At 44.1% G+C, this 25,090-nt stretch overlaps 1 protein-coding gene across 1 annotated transcript in view; it reads left to right on the forward strand.

Moving 5' to 3' along the window:
- Positions 1-4,322: 4,322 nt before the first annotated feature.
- LOC118473015 (DNA polymerase eta) overlaps positions 4,323-25,090 on the forward strand; it is a gene marked incomplete at its 5' end in the record, with an annotated part of 33,922 nt that continues 13,154 nt past the window's right edge. Inside the window, one exon of the mRNA XM_035961221.1 lies at positions 4,323-4,384. Coding sequence (XP_035817114.1) covers positions 4,323-4,384 — 62 coding nt within the window. The remainder of the gene's footprint in view (positions 4,385-25,090) is intronic.

Consider the following 25,090-nt stretch of genomic DNA (forward strand, 5'->3'; position numbering starts at 1 on the left):
CTCAGGCTCGGGCTACAAAAGAAAAGACGGGAGAAAGAAGAAAACAAGGTGCATCAAGGAGATAGTCTACTACGACAGCGACGAATCTTCCTCTTCCCAAAAGGATGACGACGACGACTACGAGAAAAAGAAAACGGTCAATTCAAACTTCTCTTTTGATTATTCTCGTATTCCGCAAAGTACAAATGCTCATTTACTCTCCATTCCACTTGGTAAACCCCCTCACTTTGATGGAGAGGACTACGGATTTTGGAGTCACTTGTTCTCTCTCCATCCAAGCATATGGGAGATAGTAGAGAGTGGAATGCAATTTGATAGTACTGATAGTCCCATGTTTATCAATGAGCAAATTCACAAAAATGCACAAGCTACTATTGTTCTTCTAGCTTCATTGTGCAGGGATGAATACCATAAGGTGAGCGGCTTGGATAACGCCAAGAAGATTTGGGACACCCTCAAAATCTCACATGAGGGGAATGATGTCACCATGCTCACCAAAATGGAGTTTGTGGAGGGCGAACTTGGGAGATTCGCAATGATCAGGGGCGAGGAGCCAACCCAAACGTACAACCGGCTCAAGACCCTCGTCAACAAAATAAGGAGCTATGGAAGCACGCGATGGACGGACCACGACGTTGTCCGCCTAATGCTAAGGTCTTTTACTGTCCTTGATCCACATCTTGTGAACAATATTCGTGAGAATCCTAGGTACACCAAGATGACGCCCGAAGAGATACTTGGAAAGTTCGTAAGCGGGCGGATGATGATCAAGGAGGCAAGATACGTTGACGATGCGTTGAACGGCCCAATCCACGAGCCTCAAACCGTTGCTCTCAAAGCAACGAGGAGCAAGGAAGTGCTACCTAGCAAGGTGGCACAAGTTGAGGCGGCGGGACTCAATGAGGAAGAGATGGCCCTCATCATTAAGCGTTTCAAGATGGCGCTAAGGGGTCGCAAGGAGCATCCAAACAAGACCAAGACGAAGGGGAAGCGCTCATGCTTCAAATGTGGTAAGATTGGTCATTTTATCGCTAACTGTCCCGATAATGATAGTGACCAGGAACAAGGGAACAAGAGGGAAAAGAAGAAGGCTTACAAGAAGGCTAAGGGCGAGGCACACCTTGGAAAGGAATGGGACTCGGATTGTTCGTCGTCCGACTCCGACAACGAAGGACTCGCCGCCACCGCCTTCAACAAGTCGGCCCTCTTCCCCAACGAGCATCACACCTGCCTCATGGCAAGGGAAAAGAAGGTAAGCACTCGTGATACTAGTACTTACGCTTCCTCAAGTGATGAAGAATCTAGCGATGATGAAATAGACTATTCATGTTTATTCAAGGGTCTAGATAGAACTAAGGTTGATGAAATTAATGAATTAATTGATGCCTTGAATGATAAAAATAGGTTATTAGAAAAGCAAGAAGATCTTTTGTATGAAGAACATGATAAGTTTGTAGAGGCACAAAAATCCCTTGCTTTAGAAATGAAAAGGAATGAAATGCTTTCTTGTGAATTGTCTACATGTCATGACTCTATTTCTAGCTTAAAGAGCATAAATGATGATTTGAGTGCTAAGTTAGAAATAGCTAATAAATCAACATCGTGTGTAGGACATGTTGTAGTTTGCAATAGGTGTAAAGATTTCAATGTTGATGCTTGTTGTGAACACCTAGTTTCAATTTCTAAATTGAATGATGAAGTGGCTAGTCTTAATGCCCAACTTAAGACTAGCAAGAGTAATTTTGATAAACTAAAATTTGCTAGGGATGCCTACACGATTGGTAGACACCCCTCAATTAAGGATGGGCTTGGCTTCAAGAGGGAAGCCAAGAACTTGACAAGTCATAAGGCTCCCATCTCCATCAAGGAGAAAGGGAAGGCCCCTATGGCAAATAGTATTCAAAAGAACCATGCTTTCTTATACCATGATAGGAGATATTCTAGGAATGTTCATCATGATAGAAGTTGCAATGATGTTGTTTCACATGCTTATGATTCAAATGCAATGTTTGCTTCAAGTTCTTCTATGATGTATGATAGAAGTTTGGCTAGGAAAAATGTCATTCATCATGTGCCTAGTAGAAATGCTCATGTACCTAGGAAAACAAGTAATGAACCTTCTACAATTTATCATGCTTTAAATGCTTCCTTTGCTATTTGTAGAAAGGATAAGAAGGTAGTTGCTAGAAAATTAGGGGCAAAATGCAAGGGAGATAAAACTTGCATTTGGGTCCCTAAGGCTATTTGTACTAACCTTGTAGGACCCAACAAGAGTTGGGTACCTAAGACCCAAGCCTAAATTTGCCTTGCAGGTTTATGCATCCGGGGGCTCAAGCTAGATTAACGACAGCGGATGCACAAACCACATGACGGGGGAAAAGAGGATGTTCTCTTCCTACGTCAAGAACAAGGATCCCCAAGATTCAATCATATTCGGTGATGGGAACCAAGGAAAGGTGAAAGGGTTAGGAAAAATTGCTATTTCATCCGAGCACTCTATTTCTAATGTGTTCTTAGTTGAGTCGCTTGGATATAACTTGTTGTCTGTAAGTCAACTTTGTAATATGGGATATAACTATTTATTCACAAATGTAGATGTGTCTGTCTTTAGAAGAAGTGATGGTTCATTAGCTTTTAAGGGTGCACTAGACAGCAAACTTTATTTAGTTGATTTTGCAAAAGAGGAGGCCGGTCTAGATGCATGCTTAATTGCTAAGACTAGCATGGGCTGGTTGTGGCATCGCCGTTTAGCACATGTGGGGATGAAGAACCTTCACAAGCTTCTAAAGGGAGAACACGTGATAGGTCTAACTAATGTAACTTTCGAAAAAGATAGACCTTGTGCAGCTTGTCAAGCAGGTAAACAGGTGGGAAGCTCTCATCATGCCAAAAATGTGATGACAACATCAAGACCCCTGGCGTTACTTCATATGGACCTCTTCGGACCCATCGCCTATCTAAGTATAGGAGGAAGTAAGTATGGTCTTGTTATAGTTGATGATTTTTCCCGCTTCACTTGGGTATTCTTTTTGCAGGATAAATCTGAAACCCAAGGGACCCTCAAGCGCTTCCTAAGGAGAGCCCAAAACGAGTTTGAGCTCAAAGTGAAGAAAATAAGGAGCGACAATGGGTCCGAGTTCAAGAACCTTCAAGTGGAGGAGTATCTTGAGGAGGAAGGGATCAAGCATGAGTTCTCCGCTCCCTACACACCACAGCAAAATGGCGTAGTAGAGAGGAAGAACAGAACGCTACTAGACATGGCGAGGACGATGCTTGGTGAATTCAAGACGCTCGAACGATTTTGGACGGAAGCCGTGAGCACGGCTTGCCACGCCATAAACCGGGTCTACCTTCATCGCCTCCTCAAGAAGACTTCATATGAACTTCTAACCGGTAACAAACCCAATGTGTCTTACTTTCGTGTATTTGGGAGCAAATGTTACATTCTAGTGAAGAAAGGTAGGAATTCTAAGTTTGCTCCCAATGTTGTAGAAGAGTTTTTATTAGGTTATGATTCAAATACAAAGGCGTATAGGGTCTTCAACAAATCATCGGGTTTGGTTGAAGTCTCTAGCGACGTTGTATTTGATGAGACTAATGGCTCTCCAAGAGAGCAAGTTGTTGATCTTGATGATGTAGATGAAGAAGACGTTCCAACGGCCGCAATGCGCACCATGGCGATTGGAGATGTGAGGCCACTGGAACAAAAGGAGCTAGATCAACCTTCTTCCTCAACAATGGTGCATCCCCCAACTCAAGAAGATGAACAGGTTCATCAAGAGGAGGCGTGTGATCAAGGGGGAGCACAAGATGATCATATAATGGAGGAAGAAGCACAACTGGCACCTCCAACCCAAGTTCGAGCGACGATTCAAAGGAATCATCCCATCGACCAAATATTGGGTGACATTAGCAAGGGAGTAACTACTCGTTCTAGATTAGTTAATTTTTGTGAGCATTACTCCTTTGTCTCTTCTATTGAGCCTTTCAGGGTAGAAGAGGCCTTGCTAGATCCGGACTGGGTGTTGGCCATGCAAGAGGAGCTCAACAACTTCAAGACAAATGAAGTTTGGACACTACTGCCTCGTCCCAAGCAAAATGTTGTGGGAACCAAGTGGGTGTTCTGCAACAAACAAGACGAGCACGGGGTGGTGACAAGGAACAAGGCACGACTTGTGGCAAAAGGTTATGCCCAAGTCGCAGGGTTGGACTTTGAGGAGACTTTTGCTCCTGTGGCTAGGCTAGAGTCAATTCGCATATTGTTAGCCTATGCTACTCACCATTCTTTCAGGTTGTTCCAAATGGATGTGAAGAGCGCTTTCCTCAACGGGCCAATCAAGGAGGAGGTGTACGTGGAGCAACCCCCTGGCTTTGAGGATGAACGGTACCCCGACCACATGTGTAAGCTCTCTAAGGCGCTCTATGGACTTAAGCAAGCCCCAAGAGCATGGTATGAATGCCTTAGAGACTTTTTAATTGCTAATGCTTTCAAGGTTGGAAAAGCCGATCCAACTCTGTTTACTAAGACTTGTGATGGTGATCTTTTTGTGTGCCAAATTTATGTCGATGACATAATATTTGGTTCTACTAACCAAAAGTCTTGTGAAGAGTTTAGCAGGGTGATGACTCAAAAAATTGAGATGTCGATGATGGGCGAGTTAAGCTATTTCCTTGGGTTCCAAGTGAAGCAACTCAAGGATGGGACCTTCATCTCCCAAACGAAGTACATGCAAGACTTGATCAAGCGGTTTGGGATGAAGGACGCCAAGCCCACAAAGACTCCAATAGGAACCGACGGACACACCGACCTCAACAAAGGAGGTAAGTCCGTTGATCAAAAGGCATATCGGTCTATGATAGGGTCCTTACTTTATTTATGTGCCAGTAGACCGGATATTATGCTTAGCGTATGCATGTGTGCTAGATTTCAATCCGATCTAAGGGAGTGTCACTTAGTGGCCGTGAAGCGAATTCTTAGATATTTAGTCGCTACGCCTTGCTTCGGGATCTGGTATCCAAAGGGGTCTACCTTTGACTTAATTAGATATTCAGACTCCGACTATGCTGGATGTAAGGTCGATAGGAAGAGTACATCGGGGACGTGCCAACTCTTAGAAGGTCCCTGGTGTCGTGGAGCTCTAAGAAACAAACTTTTGTTGCCCTATCCACCGCTGAGGCCGAGTATGTTGCCGCAGGACAGTGTTGCGCGCAACTACTTTGGATGAGGCAAACTCTCAGGGACTTTGGCTACAATCTGAGCAAAGTCCCACTCCTATGTGATAATGAGAGTGCTATCCGCATGGCGGATAATCCTGTTGAACACAGCCGCACAAAGCACATTGACATCCGGCATCACTTTTTGAGAGACCACCAGCAAAAGGGAGATATCGAAGTGTTTCATGTTAGCACCGAGAACCAGCTAGCCGATATCTTTACCAAGCCTCTAGATGAGTCGACCTTTTGCAAGCTGCGTAGTGAGCTCAATGTCTTAGATTCGCGGAACCTGGATTGATTTATAGCATACATGTGTTTTATGCCTTGATCATGTTCCTTAATGCATTTTATTGTTTACTAATGGTGCTCAAGTTGTGCAAGCACTCCCCGGACCTCACAAGTTCATTTGCAAGTGAGGCACATATTTAGGGGGAGATGTGCTACAACTTGACCCTTTGAGACTAACTGTGTGCTTGAGTTTGCTTAATTTAGTCTCACAAGTTCATTTACACTCCGATGAAAGAGTAACTGATTCCAAGTTCATCTTTGTACTCTTATTGCCTTTTTACTCTTAGTTGAAGATTTTGGTGAGGCAATGGGGTTAAAGGGCCAAGATTGATCCTGTTTTGGTGCTTGATGCCAAAGGGGGAGAAAATAAGGCCAAAGCAACAAATGGATCAGCTACCACTTGAGAATTTTGAAAATAGTAGAGAATTTTGAAAATAGTAGAATAGAGCTTTTGGATTGTCAAAAATCTCTTATTGCCTCTTTTGTCAAAAGTTGGCCTCTTGTGGGGAGAATGGTTGATTATGAAAAAAAGGGGGAGTTTTTGAAATCTTGGATCAATTTCTCTTGGAACAACTTTCTTTATGTCTCAACAAGTGTGTTTGACTTAGAGATAGGAAATTGAGGTTGATTTGCAAAAACAAACCAAGTGGTGGCAAAGGATGATCCAAATATGCCAAGTTTGAGACAAAACAAATTTGTGTTTTCATTTGCATTGATGTTGCACTTCTTTTAGTTGCTTTTTGTTGTGTTGGCATAAATCACGAAAAAGGGGGAGATTGAAAGGGAAATGTTCCCTTGGGCCACTTCTAAGTATTTTGGTGATTGAGTGCCAACACAAGTGGACTTATGTTAATCTATGCAAAGTGATGGACAAAGTGCAAATCAAGTCAAAAGGTATGTTTCTAGACTTGGTACATTGTTTTAAGAACTAATGTATTGTGTCCAAGTGCTGGAAACAGGAAAAATCAAGTTGGAAAAGAGATGACTTTGTTAAGCCTAAGACAGCTCGGTCTGGGTGCACCGGACTGTCCGGTGGTGCGCCAGGCTGGCTCTGGCGAACTGGCCGCTCTCGGGAAATCGTCGGCGACGTACGGCTAAAATTCACCGGACTGTCCGGTGTGCACCGGACTGTCCGGTGAGCCAACAGTCGGCCCGGCCAACGGTCGGCCGTGGAATCCGCGCGCGACGCGTGGCAGAGCCAACAGTCAGAAGGGGGCACCAGACTGTCCGGTGTGCATCGGACAGTGTTCGGTGCGCCAACGGCTCTGAATCTGCAACGGTCGGCTTCGCCAAATAAGGAAAGTGATCCGCACCGGACAGTGTCCGGTGGTGCACCGGACTGTCCGGTGCGCCAGGTGACAGAAGGCAAGAATTGCCTTCCTGGAATGCTCTCAACGGCTCCTAGCTGCCTTGGGGCTATAAAAGGGACCCCTAGGCGCATGGAGGAAAAGACCAAGCATTCCTTGAGCATTGTTGATCACTCAAACTTCACTCTTGTGCATTTGTTCGACATTCTTAGTTATTTTAAGCTCCGTTCTAGTGAGAACCTTGTGATACTCTTTTGAGCTCAAGTCTTGATCTTGTGTGTGCTTATTTGTTGTGGATTTGAGTGTGTTGCTTCCCTCCCTTACTCTTGTGCTTCATATTGATTCTTATTGTAAGGGCGAGAGACTCCAAGTTGTGGAGATTCCTCACAAACGGGAAAAGAGTAAAGTAAAGAAGAACACCGTGGTATTCAAGTTGATCATTGGATCGCTTGAGAGGGGTTGATTGCAACCCTCGTCCGTTGGGACGCCACAACGTGGAGTAGGCAAGTGTTGAACTTGGCCGAACCACGGGATAAATCACTGTGTCTATCTGTGATTGATTTTCTTGTGGTTATCTTGTGGCCGAACCACGGGATAAATCATTGTGTCTATCATTGGAACCGCTGAGTTTATTTGGCCAACAAAGGCCAAATCTTCGGCATGTTCTTCCTTACAGCCGGTTCAAAAGAATCGGCAAGAAGAGATTAAATTTACCTTTAATGTTGCCAAATGCGATAAGATATTTGACGAGCTACTTAAAAATAGCAATATTTAATTAACTCATACTATCCTCCTATAGATGAATTAAAGAGACATGTTTATTGTAAGTGGCATAATTCTTTTTCTCATGCCACCAATGACTGTAATGTTTTTAGTCGACAGGTACAATTGGCCATAAATGAGGGTCGGTTGGCTTTTCAGGAGATGCAAGTGGACACACAACCATTTCCTGTTAATACAATAGATATCGCATGCAAAAAGATCTTAGTTCGGCCCGAAATGGCCGATAAAGGCAAAAGCAAAGACATCATCATTGGCAATCCTCGCATGTCAAATATATCACAAAAGGAGATTGCTCGAAAGGCTCCAGACGATAAGGCTAAAAAGTTCAGAGGCACCGGGGGGCAAGCACAATTAATGAGCCAAGCACGACAGCCTGGCCTGAGCATCACGGACGGGCTGGCACATACGTGCGGACGGTCCGGTGCTCAGATAGACGGTCCAGCTAACTTTGTCGGATAGTCCGCCTATGGCCAAAGACGTCAGCCTCCACACAAAGCTTTAAAAGGTAAGGAGACGCAAGGGCAGAACACATATAGTCGGCTGATCAAAGCCGACCCTACTTTTGATCAGTTGCTCTCCAAGGATACTAGCAAGAAGACCGTTGAGAGCACCTAGAGGGGGGGTGAATAGGTGATCCTGTAAAACTTAAAAACTTAAGCCACAAAACTTTGATTAAGCGTTAGCACGGTTAATGCCAAGTGGCTAGAGAGAAGATCTTGCACAATACGATAACCACAAGGAGTTCAACACAGAGAAGACACAGTGGTTTATCCCGTGGTTCGGCCAAGTACAAAACTTGCCTACTCCACGTTGTGGTGTCCCAACGGACGAGAGTTGCACTCAACTCCTCTCAAGTGATCCAATGATCAACTTGAATACCACAGTGTTATGCTTTTCTTTTCTTATCGCGTTCGCGAGGAATCTCCACAACTTGGAGTCTCTCGCCCTTACACTTGAAGTTCACAAAGAATCACGGAGTAAGGGAGGGAAGCAACACACACAAATCCACAGCAAAATGCGCACACACACGGCCAAGAATCGAGCTCAAAAGACTATCTCAAAGTTCTCACTAGAACGGAGCTCGAATCACTGAGAATGACAAACGAACGCGCAAAGACTGAGTGTGGATGATCAAGAATGCTCTAAGGTTGCTTGGTGTTCTCCTCCATGCGCCTAGGGGTCCCTTTTATAGCCCCAAGGCAGCTAGGGGCCGTTGAGAGCAAATCTGGAAGGCCAATCTTGCCTTCTGTCGTCGGGTGCACCGGACAGTCCGGTGCACACCGGACACTGTCCGGTGCCCGATTTCCTTCCTAAAATGGCGCGACCGACCGTTGTAGATCTGGGAGCCGTTGGCGCACCGGACATGTCCGGTGCACACCGGACAGTCCGGTGCCCCCTTCCGACCGTTGGCCCGGCCACGTGTCGCGCGCAGATTCCGCGGCCGACCGTTGGCCCGGCCGACCGTTGGCTCACCGGACAGTCCGGTGAATTTTAGCCGTACGCCGTCGGCGAATTCCCGAGAGCGGCCACTTCACGCCGAGTCAGCCTAGCGCACCGGACACTGTCCGGTGCACCACCGGACAGTCCGGTGTGCCAGACTGAGCTGAGTCTTGGTTGTACACAGCCAAGCCTTTTTCACCTCTTTTCTTTTCTTCTTCTTTCTGTTTCTAACACTTAGACAAGTATATTAGTACACAAAACCGATGTACTAAGGCTTAGAAACATACCTTTACTCTTGATTTGCACTTTGTCCATCCATGAGCATAAATTCACATTTAAGCACTTGTGTTGGCACTCAATCACCAAAATGCTTAGAAATGGCCCAAGGCACATTTCCCTTTCAATCTCCCCCTTTTTGGTGATTTATGCCAACACAACATAAAGCAACTAGAACAAGTGCAATATCACTTCAAATAAAACTCAAATTTATTTTGATTCAATTTTGGCATATATGGATCATCCTTTGCCACCACTTGGTTTGTTTTTGCAAATCAAAACTCAAATCTCTATCTCTAAGTCAAACACACATGTTGAAGCATAAAGAGAGTCATTCCAAAAGAGATTGATCAAAGATTTCAAAAACTCTCCCTATTTCCCATAATCAACACTTCTCCCCACAAGAGGCCAACTTTTGACAAAAGAGACAATGCAAGAGTTTTGACAAAACAAAAAACTCTATTTTACTATTTTCAAAATTTATCAAGTGGTAGCTGATCCATTTATTGCTTTGGCCTTTATTTTCTCCCCCTTTGGCATCAAGCACCAAAACGGGATAAATCTTGGCCCGTTAACCCCATTGCCTCACCAAAATCTTCAATTAAGAGCAAATGGCAATAAGAGTTCATGAGATGAACTTGGAATAAGTTACCCTCTCATCGGAGTGCAGTGGAAGTCTTTCATGGTCCAAGTCCACCTTTTCCCTTTCAATTCTCCTTCGAGACTAAATCAAGCAAACTCAAGCATATGGTTAGTCTCAAAGGGTCAAGTTGTAACACAGCTCCCCCTAAATATGTGCATCACTTACACAAGGACTTGTGAGGTCCAGGGGATGTTTGTACAACTTGAGCACCACAATAAGCAACAAAATGCAGAAGGAACATGATCAAAGGCATAAACACAAGTATGCTATAAATCAATCCAAGTTCCACGAATCTAAGACATTTAGCTCACTACGCAACCTGCAAAAGGTCTTCTCATCTAGAGGCTTGGTAAAGATATCGGCTAGCTGGTTCTCGGTGCTAACATGAAACACTTCGATATCTCCCTTTTGCTGGTGGTCTCTCAAAAAGTGATGCCGGATGTCAATGTGCTTTGTGCGGCTGTTTCAACAGGATTTTCCGCCATGCGGATAGCACTCTCATTGTCACATAGGAGTGGGACTTTGCTTAGATTGTAGCCAAAGTCCCGGAGGGTTTGCCTCATCCAAAGTAGTTGCGCGCAACACTGTCCTGCGGCAACATACTCGGCCTCAGCGGTGGATAGGGCAACGGAAGTTTGTTTCTTAGAGTTCCACGACACCAGGGACCTTCCTAAGAATTGGCACGTCCCCGATGTACTCTTTCTATCGACCTTACATCCAGCATAGTCAGAGTCTGAGTATCCAACCAAGTCAAAGGTAGACCCCTTTGGATACCAGAGCCCGAAGCAAGGCGTAGCAACTAAATATCTAAGGATTCGCTTCACTGCCACTAAGTGACACTCCTTAGGATCGGATTGAAATCTAGCACACATGCATACGCTAAGCATAATATCCGGTCTACTAGCACATAAATAAAGTAAAGACCCTATCATTGACCGGTATGCTTTTTGATCAACGAACTTACCTCCTTTGTTGAGATCGGTGTGTCCGTCGGTTCCCATCGGAGTCTTTGCGGGCTTGGCGTCCTTCATCCCAAACCGCTTTAGCAGATCTTGCGTGTACTTCGTTTGGGAGATGAAGGTGCCGTCCTTGAGTTGCTTCACTTGGAACCCAAGGAAGTAGTTCAACTCGCCCATCATCGACATTTCGAATTTCTGCGTCATTACCCTGCTAAACTCTTCACAAGACTTTTGGTTAGTAGAACCAAATATTATGTCATCGACATAAATTTGGCACACAAACAAATCACCATCACATGTCTTTGTAAAAAGAGTTGGATCGGCTTTCCCAACCTTGAAAGCATTAGCAATTAAAAAGTCTCTAAGGCATTCATACCATGCTCTTGGGGCTTGCTTAAGTCCATAGAGCGCCTTGGAGAGCTTACACACGTGGTCGGGGTACCGTTCATCCTCGAAGCCAGGGGGTTGCTCCACGTACACCTCCTCCTTGATTGGCCCGTTGAGGAAAGCGCTCTTCACATCCATTTGGAACAACCTGAAAGAATGGTGAGCGGCATATGCTAGCAAGATACGAATTGATTCTAGCCTAGCCACAGGAGCAAAAGTCTCCTCAAAGTCCAAACCTGCGACTTGGGCATAACCTTTTGCCACAAGTCGAGCCTTGTTCCTCGTCACCACCCCGTGCTCGTCCTGTTTGTTGCGGAACACCCACTTGGATCCCACAACATTTTGCTTGGGACGAGGCACCAGTGTCCAAACTTCATTGCGCTTGAAGTTGTTGAGTTCCTCCTGCATGGCCAACACCCAGTCTGGATCTAGCAAGGCCTCCTCTACCCTGAAAGGCTCAATAGAAGAGACAAAGGAGTAATGCTCACAAAAATTAACTAATCGAGACCGAGTAGTTACTCCCTTGCTTATGTCACCCAAGATCTGGTCGACGGGATGATCCCTTTGAATCATCGCTCGGACTTGAGTTGGAGGTGCTGGTTGTGCTTCTTCCTCCATTACTTGATCATCTTGTGCTCCCTCTTGATCATACGCCTCCTTTTTATGAACCTGTTCATCTTCTTGAGTTGGGGGATGCACCATTGTTGAGGAAGAAGGTTGATCTTGTTCCTGTGGTCGTACATCACCAATCACCATGGTTCGTATAGCGGCCGTCGGAACATCTTCTTCATCTACATCATCAAGATCAACAACTTGCTCTCTTGGAGAGCCATTAGTCTCATCAAATACAACGTCGCTAGAGACTTCAACCAAACCCGATGATTTGTTGAAGACCCTATACGCCTTTGTATTTGAGTCATAACCTAACAAAAACCCTTCTACAGCTTTGGGAGCAAACTTAGAATTTCTACCCTTCTTCACTAGAATGTAGCATTTGCTCCCAAATACACGAAAGTAAGATACATTGGGTTTGTTACCGGTTAGAAGCTCATACGACGTCTTCTTGAGGAGGCGGTGAAGGTAGACCCTGTTGATGGCGTGGCAAGCCGTATTCACGGCTTCCGACCAAAAACGCTCGGGGGTCTTGAACTCTCCAAGCATCGTCCTCGCCATATCGATTAGCGTTCTGTTCTTCCTCTCTACCACACTGTTTTGCTGCGGTGTGTAGGGAGCGGAGAACTCGTGCTTGATCCCTTCCTCCTTAAGGAACTCCTCCACTTGAAGGTTCTTGAACTCGGACCCGTTGTCGCTCCTTATCTTCTTCACCTTGAGCTCAAACTCATTTTGAGCTCTCCTGAGGAAGCGCTTGAGGGTCCCTTGGGTTTCGGACTTATCCTGCAAAAAGAACACCCAAGTGAAGCGGGAAAAGTCATCAACAATAACTAAACCATACTTACTTCCTCCTATGCTTAGATAGGCGACGGGTCCGAAGAGGTCCATATGTAGCAGCTTGAGGGGTCTTGATGTGGTCATCACATTCTTGCTGTGATGTGCTCCTCCCACCTGTTTACCTGCCTGACAAGCTGCACAAGGTCTATCTTTTTCGAATTGTACATTAGTCAAACCTATCACGTGTTCTCCCTTTAGAAGCTTGTGAAGGTTCTTCATCCCCACATGTGCTAAGCGGCGATGCCACAGCCAGCCCATGCTAGTCTTAGCAATTAAGCATGCATCTAGACCGGCCTCCTCTTTTGCAAAATCAACTAAATAAAGTTTGCCGTCTAATACACCCTTAAAAGCTAGTGAACCATCACTTCTTCTAAAGACAGACACATCTACATTTGTAAATAGACAATTATATCCCATATTGCATAATTGACTAACAGATAACAAATTATATCCAAGAGACTCAACTAAAAACACATTAGAGATAGAGTGCTCATTAGATATTGCAATTTTACCTAACCCTTTTACCTTGCCTTGATTCCCATCACCGAATATTATTGAATCTTGGGAATCCTTATTCTTGACGTAGGAGGTGAACATCTTCTTCTCCCCCGTCATATGGTTTGTGCATCCGCTGTCAATAATCCAGCTTGAACCCCCGGATGCATAAACCTGCAAGGCAAATTTAGGCTTGGGTCTTAGGTACCCAACTCATGTTGGGTCCTACAAGGTTAGTGCAAATATCCTTAGGGACCCAAATGCAAGTTTTGTCTCCCTTGCATTTTGCCCCTAACTTCCTAGCAACTATTTTCCTATCCTTTCTACAAATAGCAAAGGAAGCATTTAAAGCACAATAAATTGTAGAAGGTTCATTCACTACTTTCCTAGGAGCATGAATAATATTCTTTCTAGGCACATGATGAATAGCATTTCTCCTAGACATATTTCTACCATGCATATAGGAAGAACTAGAAGCAAACATGGCATGAGAGTCAAAATCATCATAAGCATTATAACTCCTATAAGCATTTCTAGTTTGTCTCCTATCATGATACATAAAAGCATGGTTCCTTTTAGTACTACTAGCCATAGGAGCCTTCCCTTTCTCCTTGGCGGAGATAGGAGCCTTATGGCATGTCAAGTCCTTGGCTTCCCTCTTGTAGCCAAGTCCATCCTTAATTGAGGGGTGTCTACCAATCGTGTAGGCATCCCTTGCAAATTTCAGCTTATCAAATTCATTCTTGATAGTCTTAAGTTGGGCATTAAGACTAGCCAATTCCTCATTTAATTTGGAAATTGAAACTAAATGATCACTACAAGCATCAACATCGAAATCTTTACACCTCTTACAGATTGTAACATGTTCTACACAAGAACTAGATTTACTAGCTACTTCTAGTTGAGCATTTAAATCATCATTAACACTTTTTAAAGTAGCAATGGTTTCATGACAAGAAGATAATTCACTAGAGAGCACTTCATTCCTTTTGATTTCTAGAGCAAGAGATTTTTGTGCACTAACAAATTTATCATGCTCCTCATATAAAAGATCCTCTTGTTTTTCTAGTAGTCTATTCTTGTCATTCAAAGCATCAATCAATTCATTAATCTTATTAATTTTAGATCTATCTAATCCCTTGAATAAGCATGAGTAATCTATCTCATCATCATCACTAGACTCATCCTCACTTGAAGAAGCATAAGTACTAGTATCATGAGTGCTTACTTTCTTCTCCCTTGCCATGAGGCAAGTGTGACGCTCGTTGGGGAAGAGGGATGACTTGTTGAAGGCGGTGGCGGCGAGTCCTTCATTGTCGGAGTCGGAGGAGGAGCAATCCGAATCCCACTCCTTTCCGATATGTGCCTCGCCCTTGGCCTTCTTGTAATGCTTCTTTTTCTCCCTTTTGTTCCCCTTTTCCTGGTCACTTTCATTATGGGGACAGTTAGCAATGAAATGACCAATCTTACCACATTTGAAACACGAGCGCTTCTCCTTTGTCTTGGTCTTGCTTGGCTGTCCCTTGCGACCTTTAAGCGCTGTCTTGAAGCGCTTAATGATGAGGGCCATCTCATCATTATTTAGCCCGGCCGCCTCAACTTGTGCCACCTTGCTCGGTAGCGCCTCCTTGATCCTCGTTGCCTTGAGAGCAATGGGTTGAGGCTCATGAATAGGACCGTTCAACGCGTCGTCCACATATCTTGCCTCCTTGATCATCATTCGCCCGCTTACGAACTTCCCTAGAACTTCTTCGGGCGACATCTTGGTGTACCTAGGATTTTCACGAATATTGTTCACCAAATGAGGATCAAGAACGGTAAAGGACCTTAGCATTAGGCGGACGACGTCGTGATCCGTCCATCGTGTGCTTCCGTAGCTCCTTATTTTGTTGATAAGGGTCTTGAGCCGGTTGTATGTTTGAGTTGGCTCCTCGCCCCTTATCATTGCGAACCGTCCAAGCTCGCCCTCCACCAACTCCATCTTGGTGAGCAAGGTGATATCATTCCCCTCATGAGAGATCTTGAGGGTGTCCCAGATCTGCTTGGCATTGTCCAAGCCGCTCACCTTATGGTACTCGTCCCTGCACAAAGAGGCTAGCAACACAGTAGTAGCTTGTGCATTTTTATGAATCTGTTCATTAATAAACATGGGACTATCCGTACTATCAAAGTGCATTCCACTTTCTACAATCTCCCATATGCTAGGATGGAGAGAGAACAAGTGACTACGCATTTTGTGACTCCAAAATCCGTAGTCCTCTCCATCAAAATGAGGAGGTTTACCAAGTGGAATAGATAATAAATGAGCATTAGTACTTTGAGGAATACGAGAGTAATCAAAAGAAAAGTTCGAATTGACCGGTTTCTTTCTCTCGTATTCGTTGTGGTCGTCGTCCTTTTGGGAGGAAGTAGACTCATCGTTGTCGTAGTAGACGATCTCCTTGATGTGTCTTGTCTTCTTCTTCTTCCCATCTTTGCGTCTGTGGCTCGAGCCCGAGTCGTTGGACTTGTCATCCCTTGGCTCGTTGACGAAGGACTCCTTCTCCTTGTCGTTGATCACGATTCCCTTCCCTTTAGGATCCATCTCTTCGGGCGGTTAGTCCCTTTGTGAAGAGAACGGCTCCGATACCAATTGAGAGCACCTAGAGGGGGGGTGAATAGGTGATCCTGTAAAACTTAAAAACTTAAGCCACAAAACTTTGATTAAGCGTTAGCACAGTTAATGCCAAGTGGCTAGAGAGAAGATCTTGCACAATACGATAACCACAAGGAGTTCAACACAGAGAAGACACAGTGGTTTATCCCGTGGTTCGGCCAAGTACAAAACTTGCCTACTCCACGTTGTGGCGTCCCAACGGACGAGAGTTGCACTCAACTCCTCTCAAGTGATCCAATGATCAACTTGAATACCACAGTGTTATGCTTTTCTTTTCTTATCGCGTTCGCGAGGAATCTCCACAACTTGGAGTCTCTTGCCCTTACACTTGAAGTTCACAAAGAAGCACGGAGTAAGGGAGGGAAGCAACACACACAAATCCACAGCAAAATGCGCACACACACGGCCAAGAATCGAGCTCAAAAGACTATCTCAAAGTTCTCACTAGAACGGAGCTCGAATCACTGAGAATGACAAATGAATGCGCAAAGACTGAGTGTGGATGATCAAGAATGCTCTAAGGTTGCTTGGTGTTCTCCTCCATGCGCCTAGGGGTCCCTTTTATAGCCCCAAGCAGCTAGGGGCCGTTGAGAGCAAATCTGGAAGGCCAATCTTGCCTTCTGTCGTCGGGTGCACCGGACAGTCCGGTGCACACCGGACACTGTCCGGTGCCCGATTTCCTTCCTAAAATGGCGCGACCGACCGTTGCAGATCTGGGAGCCGTTGGCGCACCGGACATGTCCGGTGCACACCGGACAGTCCGGTGCCCCCTTCCGACCGTTGGCCCGGCCACGTGTCGCGCGCAGATTCCGCGGCCGACCGTTGGCCCGGCCGACTGTTGGCTCACCGGACAGTCCGGTGCACACCAGACAGTCCGGTGAATTTTAGCCGTACGCCGTCGGCGAATTCCCGAGAGCGGCCACTTCACGCCGAGTCAGCCTGGCGCACCGGACACTGTCCGGTGCACCACCGGACAGTCCGGTGTGCCAGACTGAGCTGAGTCTTGGCTGTACACAGCCAAGCCTTTTTCACCTCTTTTCTTTTCTTCTTCTTTCTGTTTCTAACACTTAGACAAGTATATTAGTACACAAAACCGATGTACTAAGGCTTAGAAACATACCTTTACTCTTGATTTGCACTTTGTCCATCCATGAGCATAAATTCACATTTAAGCACTTGTGTTGGCACTCAATCACCAAAATGCTTAGAAATGGTCCAAGGCACATTTCCCTTTCAACCGTTCTACGTGATCGGTCAACGAAGAAACCCCGGTCAATTGCTAAGACGAAACGGGTAAACAAAACAGCCCGAAAGGCGACAGAACAAGCATCGCCTATTCATCCTATGAGACCAGGGTAATTTCCACCCATTTACTCATCATCGGTATATTATCCTGTTCAAACATGGAATGGTATAATGATGAATCAATGGTACATGTATAGTCCCTTTGTCTATCCAGACTGGGGGGCACCTCCATTCTATTCCTTTTGATCCATTGACCAAATGGTCATGGCCGAGAAGGATACAATCTGAAACGGGCTTTATACATTGGGCTTTATTGAATGATCTCCATGTTGAAAAGCCAATGACTTACATCAGGTTTAGTTCATATGCTTTTGGTTCGTCAACCTTCACCAAAAGGCAGGGGGGCATATGTTGAACACTAAAAAGAGCAGCGTGGACGGTCCGGCCCTGAGGCCGGACGGTCCGCGGTCCGGACAGTCCGCGGTGGTGGCGCGGATGGTCTGCGCGTGCGCAGAGTCAATTAGGGTTCCTAGTTTCTCGCGGGATTTGTTACCTAAAACCATGGGATTAACTCGGGAAACAGTTTGAAGCGGATCCAGACCTCCCCCTTTATATAGATGAAGGGCTACGACCGATTGAACCCCCAAGCAATCAATCAAATCAAGTCTATTTCTCGTTTTTACCTTACGCATTAGGAGTAATTCTAGTTTAGCCCTAGTTTAGTATTCCAATCCCCAAATTCTCAGCTTCTCTTCGACTCTACGTCGATTAGAGGAGTCTAGGTCGGCCTGCCGAGCCTAGACATCATCTAGGATCTCTCCTCCCCGACGGGGTCCCTCCCGGGAATGAGATCCAGGCGCCGCCGGCGACCTTCGCTGCCCCCTGCGCACGCGCGGACCGTCCATCCCCAGGGCGCGGACCGTCCGGCCGTCAGGCAGGGAACCCAAGCCCTGTGCCAGGTCGCGGACCGTCCGGCCCCTGGCCGCGAACCGTCCGCGCCTCTGCAGAGGGCACCGCCGCCGGTTCGTGTTGAGTGATTAGCGCCCCCAAAAAGGCACCAACAACTACGACAATGGATGTCAGTGGAATTGGACGACCATATGTTACCCTATTTCCTGGATCCTTCCATTCCAATAATATGATGATTCATATACATGCTTCCTTTTCTTCCTCAAGTAACTCTCTTACCTTAGCCACTCTTTGTCTTCCATTGCATAGGATCTGAAGACCTATTCCTTATTTATACTCATTCTATGTTGCTCTTGCTCCTTGTGGTCGTAGACCAAAAATAAACGACATGAGCACCAAGTAAGATGTTGCTTGTAATACTAAAGTATTCGGTTCCCTGACTAAAGTTTAGTTTGTGTCTCGTCGAATGTTTAAATATCAATTATGAGTATTAAATATAGTTTAATTATAAAACTAATTACATAGAGAAAAAAACTAAATGACGAGAAAATTTATTAAACCTAATTAATCCATGATTAGCAAATATTTAATGTAGCATGGTGTCATCGAATCATGGACTAACGAGACTTAGTAGACTCGTCTCACCGTTTAGTTCTTATTTGTGTAATTAATTTTGTAATTACAATATATTTAATATCCCTAACTATTATTCAAACATTTGATTTGATGTGACGGGACTAAAATTTAGCCCCCTCTATCTAAGCACCCCATAAATGCATACTGGCACTTGGCCTCTAAGATTCATACTGCCTCTTTTTTCATAGAGGCATATTATTGTTTTATTAGGTAATTGAGTTTGATTATGACATCAATTTTATACCCAAAATGATGTACTCCCTCCATTCTATGTAAGTCAAACTATCTTAAATTTGATCGACTTCATAGAAAAGAGTAATAACATCTTTTATATAAAATAAGTATATTATAAACATGTATTCTATGGCATATCTAACCATACTAGTTTGATGTCAATCTTGACGTGTTTTTCTAAAAATTCAGTCAAAGTTTAAAAAAACGTGGCTTAAAGATAACTATCTATAAATCTTTCTTCCAGAGACAGATAGAGTACTGACGTAGTACTTTGTTAAAGGCTTGTCCTTGCAGTTAACCCCTATGTGCGAGCAGTAATTATGACAAAACAGTCTTTTTAATCAGAGATAGTTGGACTATGTCACAATGATCTACTGATCTATTGTTGATAGTTACTCACTACTTAGCAATAATTATAGTGTGCAATCTTGTAATTGCATTCCTCTTACACCAAAACATGTTGAGACGCGCGCGAGCACACAATACACATAATCTCACCTATTCTCTTTCGTTCCAGCGGTTCATCATCATCCTGGATCATAATTGACGATATAACTTGTTTTGTCCTGTGATCAACTCCTATACCCGTCCAATGCCGTTGCACCCTACATGTATTATACAGTCCATGTCACATCACGCATGTGCCACATTTGGGTGATGAATTCCATATCTCTTTGAAGATGATGAACATGAAAACTTTTGTGGCCCTTAATTATTGGTTAATACGTAATGAGATGAGCCACTCATGAGGTATTTGAAGAACAAATAGGCGACGGATCATTGGCAGTGTGCAATTTTCATCCTGTTGTCTCCTATTCCAACCAACCAGTTCCTCGCGCTCGTCTTACGCCGAAATTCCTCCAACATATTCCTACCTTCCTGTGTGGACCTTGTCAAGACACAAACAGAACATTTCTGGCTTTGTGAGGAAGAATGACAGTGGTGCGCTGGTGCTTTCTATATAGTACTCCGGTCCATTTGACAATGGCTGTGGAGATTTTTGCTATTGTGGACAGCAGCAGGGTGGGCTCTGCCACAAGGGAACATATATTGTGCTCATCGAGCTCTTGTGCTCATATTGTGCTCATATTTTTTGTGAAATAGGTTTTTTTTATTTTTGTTACGGTTGGAAATACGTATAGATATATGACACATACACATACCATTTGACCCATTCCATTTCCAGGAGAAATGTATTGCAGAACACACACTTTATCATCATTAGACAGTTTTTAACACAATATGAATTGTCCTCTTATTTGTACCTTATATTTTCTGCAGTTTGATCTACAGATTACTATGATACCTAGTGCAACCGGAGATTATATATGTTCCCCTAGGTTGATCTACAGTTTGATCTATAGAACCACACCTAGTTTTAGTAGTAAAGATGTATTGTATTCTTGGATTAAAGCAGACTGTTTTACGAGCAATAACAACATTTTTTATTATTATGGAAAAAAATGTTCTAGCCTTTTGCAGTGTCTCCTGCATACGACTATTACAAATCGATAATTAAGTAAATATCTACCATAAAATAAAAATGAGACCTTAGAAGGAGAACAATATCAGATTAAGCACCCTCTAAACTAGCATTAGAGCTTCATCCATGTCTTGTGAAGCATGTCTTGCGAAAATCTCCATGGCCACTACCTCTAATGCTCGACACACTGCAAGGACCTTGTAGTGATCTTCCTCTTTCTGCAATAGTCTCCAGAATCTGAACCAGTATGTTGCCGGCCTGAAAAGAACCTGCATAATTGATGGTATTGGTTTAAGAGAATATACAACATCGTTACAACTAAGCCAAATAGACCAAAACATTGTCGCCACCCCAATTAGGAGTCTTTTTCTTTTGCAAGGTTTTTTTGTTACCATACCAATTTCCAGACAAATGATTAAAATTACTAAGCCTCTCTATATGTAAAGCAAAGTTAATGATTCTCCATATATTCCTAGCAAGATAGCAATCAAAGAAAAGATGTTGGATTAGTTTCATTTCGAGTGCAAAAGGTGCATTTCGTATTGCCTTCTCACCTGCGTTTAATTAGGTTATCTCTAGTGAGAACAACGCCCCTCTCTAAATACCACAAGAAAATTTTAATTTTAAGAGGGAATTTAAGTTTCCAAAGCAGCCCATTAATATTCAAGGGGGATATTCATTAGAATGAAGTACATTGATCGAACAGAGAAAAATCCATCTTTTTTTGCCCCTCAAAAGGAATTTATCTCTCGATTATCACAAAGAAACAGTTGCCAATAAATTTTGATAGATTTTGGAACTTGGCATGTTTTACCCCAACAACAATAGCTCGACAAAATAATAGGTTGAGTATATTAAAAAGATTCGAAAAGTGGTCCTTAGGCAGTCTATCTAGAATCCATCTGCCGTCCTAAAATCTAGTTGCTCGCCCATCACCTGCTCGAAACCTCCCCATGTCAAGAATTCTTCTTTAATATGATGAGGCCAATAACATCGGGCTGGTTAACAAAGCAGCATGCTCTTATCTCATCCAAGCATCGGGCTGGTTAACAAGCAAAGCACAGCTACTGGCAGGCTTAAGATGTGAAAAATAGAAAGATGAAATAAATAAAGTAGATGTGTTTTGTGGATTGTGTGGTTAGATCAATTAGACTTAGTCCCGCTCTCAAAGGATGGTCTGATCTATGGCTAATATGGATACATATTTTTGTACGGCTAACTGTATGTAGACTTGATGAAGGTGTCACCGGACATGCGTTGAACCACATAGCTGCCACAGTGTTTATTTATTTACACTGATCCTAACCACCATTATTTATTTACACTGATCATGTGTTTATTTACAAGTAACCGGTGATTCAGTGTGTTCTTGTGTAGTTCTTTCATGTCCTGGTTATTTACACTGATCATGTGTTTATTTATTTACACGGATCACAACAACTGTTATGATAGGATACTACAAGCAACTGGTGACTCGGTGTGTTCTTGTGTGATCACAACACCCGTTATGATCAGATACTACAAACAACCGGTGACTCAATGTGTTCTCGTGCGGTTCTTTCATGTCCTGGTGTTTACTAGCTCCTTGTTGCGGTCCACTCTCCTAACCGGTGACTCGATGTGTTCTCATGTGGTTCTTTCATGTCCTGGTGTCTCCTATTACTACTGGCTCCTTGTTGGGCTCCACTCTTCTAATTCCTCCGGTCCTTCTCCGCGTTTCCCTGTAGACGTAGACCTTGTCAAACCAAACTGAACTTCTGCAATTCATGAAGTGGAGCTTGCTATAAATACTCGATCGACATGCATAGAGAAGACAACAGATATTGTTTTTCTTTTCCCAAATAGAACACAATTTTTTGGCTTGTGGAAAATTCACCTGAAGCGTAACTAATAAGCCTCCTTGCACCAAAGATATATCATATCATTGCCCCTGGGCCCTGGCCGCTGGTGCACGGAGATGTGTTTGGTTGTTGGGTCGCTTTATTATGCCGGGTTTTTTTACTAGGCCTAAAAAGTCTAGCATTGCAGATTAATTTTACTTCAGATTAGAATTCGGCGGAAGCTTGTGTGTGTGGTTGCCGAAAATAACAGAAACCTAGGGACAAGTCGAGTGTAAGAACAACTATGCACAATAGTAAACCAAATAATATCTGACGGTTTAAGCCGTCAAATTTATGCCAATTACCCTCAAAAATAAATGGTTAGGGATTAACATATTTCCGACGACAGTTAACAACCATCGGTAATAAAGTCGTCTAATGGCTCTAATGATGTCGGGTGGGCACCATCACTACCGGAAACATGCTCTTTGCCGAGCGGTGAAGGCTCGTCAAAGAGAGCTCGACGAACTGTATATCGGCAACAGCTTATTTGCTGAATATTTTTTATTGGGCACTCGACAAAGACTTTGTCGAGTGTCACCAGGTACTCGGCAAAAAAAAAGTCACCGTCATGGCGACTGGTAATGGAGACGGAGCCTTTGCCGAGTGTACAAGCTATAGGTGACACTCGGCAAAGAGTTTCCTCTTTGTTGAGTGCACGCCGAACTAGCACTCGGCAACGAGGTCGCCAGCGGGCCCATCTGTCAGCGCCTTTGCCGAGTGTTGAGGCCACAACACTCGGCAAAGAAGCTTTACCGGTGCCCAGGTGTGTCATCTTTGCCGAGTGCTATGACCTAGGCATTCGGCAAAATACCTTTTTATCGAGTGTTACACTCGGCAAAGTGACCAATATAGCCCTTTTTTATTTGTTTTTGCTACTCCCTCCAAACAAACAAAAGATATCACATAATCATCACGAATATCACATAATCATCACAGATATCACATATACATCACATATCTCACAAAGACCATAAATCAAACAAGTTCTCACAAAGCATTATCAACAGTTCGAACACAAACATAAGTATCCAACACTCAAGAACATAAGTCTGAAGTATCTCACAAAGCATTACCAACATCAAACAAGTTCAGATCGGGTTATCTCACAAAGTATTAACAACACTAACAAAGATAATATCTCATCGAGGTGGGCGACTGGACTGGTGCGGCGATGGGCTCGGCGATCCATGAGGGTTGTTGGATGTCGCCCCAGATTGTCCCTACACAAAGAAGAGATTGCATGTATTATACCAGATGAATATATATCATGAAGAACTAGAATTTTAATACTCACAGGAGTATGGAACTGAGCAGGGTCAACTAGAGGGAACAACGGAGGTGGTGCAGCGAAACCATGTGTGGCGCCAAGGCTCTACATGTACTGGAACATCTTCGTCATCCTCTGCTGATCTGCCAAGTGGGCCTCCCGCTCCGCTATCATCCTCGCCTCCATCTCCTGACGTTCCCTCCTCTCTTCTTCTAGCTGGGTCTATAATATTCCAAGCCAATGTTATAATAACTCAAAGAGAAGGTATATAACTCAAGGAATGACGAGTTATAGAAACACTAACCTCGAGTTGTTGTATGCGATGATGTGAGCTGTCCTACCGAGGTTGTATGGTTGGGCTCGAGCTCGTGCTCCTTGCTCGCACATGAGACAGAGTGGGAGTGGACGACGAGTCGATTGCCCCGTCGGCAATCCAGTATCACCCATGTCTCTTGCCTCCTCTGACCCTTATGAGGACATATCCGTCGATGTCCTCGGTCTTCGGATCGTAATCTCGCCCATGGACCTCATATGACATGGTGGTGTACTCATGAAGGCAGCTGTTGACGGTGGGGTTGCTATACACCTCGGGCTTGTCATCCGGGTTGTAGGTGACGTCGGACGTCGCCTTGCCCTTGTGGACCATAGCATAAGCCGAGAAAATGGAGCAAGGCTGGCCACCATGTGACGTCGACAATTTTTAAACAACTTAATTGCAAAGTTCACGGCGATGTTACGTGAGTATGGTGCTCGAAAATTCTGGTCTGCTCCTTAAATCGGTCGTAACTTGTGCTAAATAACATGGATATCATTTTTGCATTCACGAGTTTCCATTTTGAGTGACTTGCAGTTCAAATCTGAATTACCCGAGTAAATTCAATTAAAAAAACAAAATTTAATAGTTATAACAAATATTTTGATAATTGTGTCAAAATGGAACATGTAAGTCTACATAGTGTAGGAACATACCATAAAAATTTGGATGGAAAAAGAAAAAAAATAAAATATACTTTGTCGAGTGCGCATGGGTGGCACTCGACAAAGCATGATTTGTCGAGCATCAGGTTTGAGGCTCTCGGCAAAGTAGCTTCTTTGCCGAGTGCCAAAGCCCGGTGCTCGGCAAAGATAACGGTCGTCAGCTATAGACTGCTGCTAACGGCCCTTTGCCAAGCGTCGCTGTTCGCCGAGTGTTTGGCACTCGGCAAAACTTTCTTTGTGGAGTGTCTACCTGTGCCGAGAGTCCTGGTCTCGGTAAACGTGGTCGTTGCCGAGAGTAGGACTTTGCCGAGTGCGGCACTCGGCAAAGCATGGAGCACTCGGCAAAGAGCCGGATTCCAGTAGTGCATAACCTTATTTTCGACGAATCTGGGTCAAGCCGTTTGATATATGTATCGTTCTTTAATCAATAAACATGGATATAACATATAAGGAGATAATAATTAACAAATCATCTAAAACTAAGAAGCTACTAGCTAGCTAGCCAGGTTCAAAGTCGATGCTCAAATGAATGAAGTTGATGTCCATTTCGTAGACGCC

Source organism: Zea mays, chromosome 7 (genome assembly GCF_902167145.1).
Source record: "Zea mays cultivar B73 chromosome 7, Zm-B73-REFERENCE-NAM-5.0, whole genome shotgun sequence".
NCBI lineage: Eukaryota > Viridiplantae > Streptophyta > Magnoliopsida > Poales > Poaceae > Zea > Zea mays.